Here is a 7,183-nt window from a genome sequence, read left to right on the forward strand (position 1 = left end):
AATGGCTGGATATTTTTGCTAATTAACACTAATTCCAAATGGTCTCTTGCACGCTGTAGGGCTGTGCATTGCCCTGAAAAGTGCTAATTGACATAAGACCTGATTATTTCTTTTATAAAAGTATTGTTGCTATTCAGTTACAGATTAGAGATAATAGCGTTGCTAGGTAACCATTGTTTAAATAGCCAGCTAACTGTTCTCATAGTAAATCTTTCTGTTGACATTTAATTTATGTGTTTTTAACCAGCAAAATGTGCATTCGTTTGAACGTCAACACTAAACAGTTGTCTCTCAAGTTTGCTTCGGTACTTTTATTTGAATCTTGAAATCTCATAAGGTCTCGTTTTTTTGTTTCTGATCAGGTAAGACCATGGGGGAGCATCCCTCAGCGAAATCCTTCGGGATATGGGATGGAATTGTGAGCTACATGGTCAGTAACCTGTTGGTGTTCACCTGTTTGGGGTCTGTTGCACTGGGTAAGTTTGTTTTACAAACAGCTTCAGAATCATCAGAAAAAAGAAGGTTATTATTGACTAGCCACCTTCACTTCTGCATGTTGCTTGTTTTAAGGGGTAATCATTGGCGTGCTTGTGAAGATCTTTGATGAACTCCAACAAGTGGAAGAGCTGTACTTGATGTTTCCAATAGATATACTGTCTCACATGATTAAGGGGGTGTCCATCCCCCTAATTGCAAGCAGTGTGGTGTTGGGTGAGCGAGACTCTTTATGTTCAGTGTTGCCACATGTCCCTTTGAATACAGAAAAATGTTTGTCATTTTAATTGTGCCTCTTCTTGTTAATTACCTTCTATTAATCTAATTGTTTTCTTCTCCTATAAAGATCAAATTGGATAGGAAGTATTTCCCTTACTATGAAAAAGAACTAATTAATAGATCATTGCATACCTATGTGAAAAATACAGGCAGACAGATTGTTGCATGTAATCTTTTAAATTCCACTTCTTTCAGCAAGGACATGATTTTCTTGCCACAAACTGGCTTGTTTTGTAACTAAGCTAAAAATATATATATATGACTTGTTTTATGACTTTAATGTGAGACATGGGGTTAATGAATAAATGAAACAATAGTCTCCATATGAATCAAATAAACAACTAGGGTGTACAACTGTGACTGGCCTCAAAATAGTGTTTGTAAATTTTAATGGATTAACAGAAAGCAGAAATACAAGTAGATAAATACACAATAATGGCAGTTTAGAAATATTACATGTCAAATATGTGTAACGCAAGACAACTTCAACTCCATCCTACAAATTGAGTACATTGAGAGCATTTATCCAGCTTTAATTTGAACTGACTGCGCCTATTTGTTAAAGTGGACTTCATTACCAAATGTAATTTGTAGTTGAAATGTGTTTTTTTTTTGTCTTTGTTTTTCTTTTCAAAAATTTAATCAAGCTTGTTGTCAAATGTACCAGCAAGAATATAACTAGGAAATTCTCATACTATGGCCTTTGTGAAAACTACAAAAAAAGACCAAAAAAAAAAAAAAAGATTTGTAAAAATGGGTAACATGAAGTAGAATGCAAATCTAAATGTTAACAGTAAAGTAACAACTATGTTTTTCCCAAAATTATTCATGCCCTTGGCAGATTTAGATTTAGATCCACTTTTATTCAATTACAGGTTGGTGTCTGAATGATGCAGGGATCTACCAACAGATAATAAAATTATGTAAAAGGAGTATCAAGTAAAAAAAAAAAAGATAGGGCTAAGGATGACTATACTTTTCTATATGAAATGTAGCAGCTCTACTGTCAACTTGAAGAAACAGATATATATTGTCAAGTCAATGTAAACTTTAAATGGATCTGGAGCAACAGACGATGTTCAGCTCTGTTTGTTTCTTACAGGAATTCGCACTTTCAAGACCGCACCCTCCAAGACAATTGCCTTGTATACAGGACTTTATTTCCTCTCAACAACTCTGATCGCTGTGGTCATCGGTGAGAGAAATTTTCTTTAAAAAAATGGTGCAAAAACTGAATTATTGACCACTACTGGAATCAATCTCATTTGAGGTTTATTTTCTTTTAATTCTGATTAAATTTTTGATTCTGTAGCCTTGCCGGAACAATCACACCTCTTGTAGCTTTTCACTTTGTCATTTTTTGTATTAATCCATTTTATGTAAAACAAATCTCTAAAGTGTGGCCTGAATTCATATTCAGAGTCTTTGCTCTGATACCTTCAAATAAATTCAGGTTAGACAGTTAGATCATTAACCAGAGGCGTAGCTAAGAGGCTCTTGGTAGAGGAGTGTTACACAACTCCATCACAGGAAAAAATGTCATTAGTACACTCTGTCTTAATAACAGTGTGTAATAAGATATTACATTTTAATAAAACACGTGCTTGTAATGGGACAAATTCTGAAAATGGTCAGCATGTATGAAGACTTTTGCAAGGCAGTGTGCGTATTCAACAAAGAAACAGTTTTAAATGGAGGCCCAAGTTTTGGCAGCATCTTGTCTAAAACTGTTTGCACTTCGTTGTTATTTATTTTCAAATTGATAAACAATCCAAACAATAATAGTCTCATTAAAATAAAATAGATTTTTAGTGGCAACAATTCAATAGCTCTGGTTAAAAAAATGATCATACTGCTTACAGCACTTGGCGTTATCATGCATGTATGTTGCAGGACTGACTCTGATATGGATGCTGCGGTCAGGATTCAAATACCCCGATCCGGAAGACCAGAACTTCTTCTCGATCGATACCTTCCTGGTTTTGTACAGGTGGGAGGACATTTGCAGGCTGTTTATTCTGTAGGTTCCTGCAAGCCTCTTTTTCTCCTCAGTTAAATGTTTTGTCTGTCTCTACAGGAACATCTTTCCAGACAGTATGATGCGGTCCTTTGTCAAACACGTACGGCTTGTTTCAGACTTAGTTTTATAGTTTTGATTTAATGTTGTGTTTTACATTAGCTATTTCCCTTCTTTTTAGTACCGTCTGGACAAGAAGGAATTTTCCATTCCTGGAGTCGCCACAAACGCTGGCATCACCGAGGTAACCACTCTGGTCTAGAATGATTTCAGCATATATCAGCTGTGACAACCGATGAAGGTCAACCTCAGCTTTGACATGGGTCCTTCCAAATCTTCAGAACAAGACTGGCATAAATTATGACGGTACCTACCAATACGGAGTGGACATTCTCGGCCTCTTGTTCATTTCTTTTATGTCTGGACTGGCGTTTAACGAAATGGAAGAGTCGCGGGTCATAGTGCGGCTGATTTGCACCATCAGTCAGATAACTGACGATTTCTTCCACTTGATTCGCAGGTAAGAATGAACTCTGTAACCAGCGAGTGCGTAAAACTGTTCAGCATCTGTCATTTGTTTTCTCACGGTAGCATTTGAATTGTAATTTTTCCGGCTACAGTTACCTACCAGTGGGAGTCCTGTTCATGTCAATATATCAGGTTACCAACATTAATGACTTTGATATAGGCCTTCATCTGGTGAAATTTGTTGGCATGGTTCTTGCTGGGTAAGTTGCTTGTTAGTTTTTCAATTTAATTTTTATCCATCCTGACAAAGAGGGTTCTAATTCATAAAAAGTTTGAGTGTGGGAAGTCGCTTGTTCAGAATTATAAACACAGATGCAGCTGGCAGAGTTCTTTAAAGACCAAAGCAATGTCACATGAGCAATTAACAGAGTGTTATAAACAAGTGTTGCAAGTGTTGGTTTTTTTTCTTGAGATTATATAAAAATAGTCAAGGAAGACATTACAAGTACGTGGATTTTATAGTCAAGGATATAGCCTGGAAACAGGAGCAAGTGAAAAAAAAATTGTGAACAAACCACATTTAAAGGGGCAGTATCATATATTTTCCAGGCACATTGTGCCACTTTATAGTATAACCTAGTAACTATGTTACCTTCAGTGGTCATAAAAATGCAATTTATATTAATTACAACTTAAAAGAAATTTTACTTCCTGATTTAACTTCTTACAATTGGGCCTCTGTCTCTTTAAAAACTCCTGTTCTTTCTGAAACTCTGCCTTCAAGAAGTCATCACAACGTCGCTCCTCTATTAACCTTAAGGAGGTGAGCGGTTCCACCAGGTGTTTGCTAATTGCTGCTGGCAAGGTGGTGCTAGGTCCATCCAGGCGTTTTTGTGCAGCTGAATGGTTGCCATGGGTGATTAAAGGATTATTCAAACATGCATGAAAGAATCAAGGTAACATTCTAGGTATGTTTTTGCTGAGGGATTAACATTATGACATGATGTGTAGCTCAAAAAAGTCGATTTTAAATAATACTGCCCCTTTAAACTCAAGCAGGCAGTTCATGATTTAATGGAAAAAAAAAAAAATCTGCACTCCTATCTAAATTTTATGCTATATTCTGTTTGGCATAACAGCCCTGATGGGAAAGGGCAGAAAGCCTGACATGACAAGATCACATTGAAAATATTAGTGTGGGAGGACCCATCATGATCAGCGGAGCTTCTTCATTTAACAAAACATTGGTGTTTTGACTCTGAAAACAAACTGTATGGCACTGTACTGGTGACCATACAGTACAGTGTACACCAAGTACACCAAACTGTTTGGTGGCCATACAGTACAGTGTACACCAAGTACACCAAGTACACCAAACTGTTTGGTGGCCATACAGTACAGTGTACACCAAGTACACCAAGTACACCAAACTGTTTGGTGGCCGTACAGTTTGGTAAGGCCACCAAACTCCATGTGGAGATGTTGTGGCTAACATGATCACGTGGAGGTTGTCTCTCTTTGCACTGATGACCACCTTCCTGGAAATACTTTCATCAAGAACCACGAATAAACTAATTGTTGAAGTGAACAACTAGAGCAGCGGGGCTTCTCACTTCCTTTTTAGACACTTTTATTTCTGTCGTTTGCCATTTCCATTCATGTTCATATATCTGTCGCGTAAAGTCCTGATCGAATGTGAAGTTTGTGGTTGTGCTGGTAAAAAAAAATGTGGACATGTTGTAATACATTGTATTTTATGTACCACGTATTGTTTGGCTGACTTCTTTTACAACGGGTTTCAGGCTCTTCTTGCACGGAGCCATTGTCCTGCCTCTGATCTATCTTGTGTTTGCGCAAAGTAATCCCTTCACTGTCATCCGTGGGGTCTTACCTGCGCTGCGGACTGCATTACTCCTCTCCTCCAGGTGACCCACGTCCACTGCCTTCTTTGGCCTTTATAGCGGCCGTTTGCTTGTATAATCGCTGTCAAGCTGAACGACTCGAAAACCTTTGCTCTTATTTCCTTTATGTGCGGATAAGTGCTGCTACAATGCCGGTCACTTTACACTGCTGCAAGAACAACAACATTCACAACAAAGTCACCCGTTTTATGCTGCCCATCGGGACCAATATAAACATGAACGGGACAGCTCTGTATCAGGCTGCGGCTGCAGTCTTCATCGCCCTAGTGCACAACATCTATCTGGACTTCAACCTATTGTTCAGTATTGGGTCAGTTGCCGTCTTGATTTATGCATCATTACTTTTTTTTTTTTTTTTTTTGTCAAACAGCATTTAAGTGGATGGAGATTGAATAAATGGTGTAAGTGTAAGAATCTGTCACCCTGTGCAGGGTCGCGGCAGCAGCGTTCAGCTTTATAAGCAAAGGGGTCCCGGCGTGCGGAGCCTTAACGTCCCTCTTTATCCTGAACGCCACAGATCTGCCTCTGAGTGGCGCCTGGATCCTGGTGACGGTAGAGTGGATTCTGTAAGTCTCGGCACGACTTTAAGACAGACACAAGGTTTACAAGGAAGAGTTCAGGCAGGAATATTAGCATCTTATTTCTCGCTTTAAATTTTTTTTATCTTTTTCCTCAAAAAAAAAAAAAAATAATAATAATAATAATCTGATTATTGACAAAGACCGCCTTCAAAGAACAAAAGCTCAGCCGTTGTGGAAGTTGTTAATTAATTTAAAGTTTACCGGTGGATTAAAACTTTTTACACAGTGCTACAAGTCAGAATGAGTTCATGTAAAACTACTCGCGTGTCATTTAACCTTGATTCTGGCTCTCCCATTTGACTGCCATTCTTCAGAGATCACCCCGCCACTCTTGTTAACGTCTTGGGAGACTGCATCGGCATCGCTCTTGTCCAAGAACTGTCCACAGACGAACTGATCGCTGCGAGCCTTCACCAGAGAAGAGCAAAGTAATTTTTCCTCACACACAATGCAGTGAAAAAGTATTTCATTATAAGGTTTTCGCTTTTTAGTCAAATTTTTTTTTTAGATTGCAAAGCAATTTTTTACCGTCAGATGACGATAACTTGAGTTAGATCTTTAATTAAATCTGATTAACCCTCTTTATTCCAAAAGAGGGTTCTATTTCACTATTCACACCCAGAAGGCTTGCTACCGCCAGACTAAGAAACCACTTACATTCAGCTTGTCAGAAAACATGAAGCAGGCTCAAATATCATGCAGGGCTGCTATTGTTGTCTGAGGATCTGGATGAATTACCATGAACACTGTCTCATGGATAAAAATCCTGATGGAGAACATCCAGCCACCAATTCATGACCTTAGGTTGAACTGTAGTTTTGCATCATGGCAATAAATCAAGGCACACCATAAGGTCACTCCTTATGGTCACTCATAAGGAGTGACCAGATCTAATTCCTATTGGAATGTGCTGGAATGACCTTAGAAAGACGGGTTAGGCTCAAAAACCCTCTTACATGCATGAATTTTAAAAAATCAGTTTTTCCCCATAGTAAAATAAAACAATCAGCTTTAGTAATGATTTAAGTGTGGCAAAAAAGCAAAAACACAATAAACAATTTTTAGAAATTTATCAATTTTTGACTTATACCACCGTTCAGTCTAGGTTAAATGAACATACACGCTGTACACTCCAGACTCATGATGTTCATCAATGACTTGGTTTTAATACAGACCATGTTTGGAATTACAAAGTGTTTTCGTCTTCCTCATGCGTTGTGTTTGTTTAGGGCTCAAGACTGGCAAGCTGCTGTGGAAGAGTATGAAGAAGTGCAAACTCACTGGAACGCCTACACATCCGCCTCGTGAACTCCAACCAGTTAAACTGAATTTTTGAGCTCACTTTGATTACTGGCTTGGTTCTTTTTTTTCTTTAGATTTTCATTTATTCCATTCACCATTAAACACTGCAGCAGTCTTTA

The 7,183-nt window shown here is 38.1% G+C and overlaps 1 protein-coding gene across 1 annotated transcript; it reads left to right on the forward strand.

Annotated features, from left to right (window-relative positions):
• Positions 1 to 370: 370 nt before the first annotated feature.
• On the forward strand, positions 371 to 7,183 carry LOC114133923 (excitatory amino acid transporter 3-like). The gene is made up of 13 exons (XM_028000072.1): positions 371 to 476; positions 571 to 711; positions 1,877 to 1,969; positions 2,668 to 2,764; positions 2,852 to 2,894; positions 2,973 to 3,035; positions 3,133 to 3,311; positions 3,412 to 3,519; positions 5,062 to 5,184; positions 5,300 to 5,491; positions 5,613 to 5,747; positions 6,077 to 6,190; positions 6,992 to 7,183. The coding sequence occupies exons 1-13, from the start codon at positions 371 to 373 to the stop codon at positions 7,068 to 7,070; spliced, it is 1,473 nt and encodes a 490-aa protein (XP_027855873.1). The 3' UTR covers positions 7,071 to 7,183.

Source organism: Xiphophorus couchianus, chromosome 19 (assembly GCF_001444195.1).
Source record: "Xiphophorus couchianus chromosome 19, X_couchianus-1.0, whole genome shotgun sequence".
In the NCBI taxonomy this organism is placed as follows: Eukaryota; Metazoa; Chordata; class Actinopteri; order Cyprinodontiformes; family Poeciliidae; genus Xiphophorus; species Xiphophorus couchianus.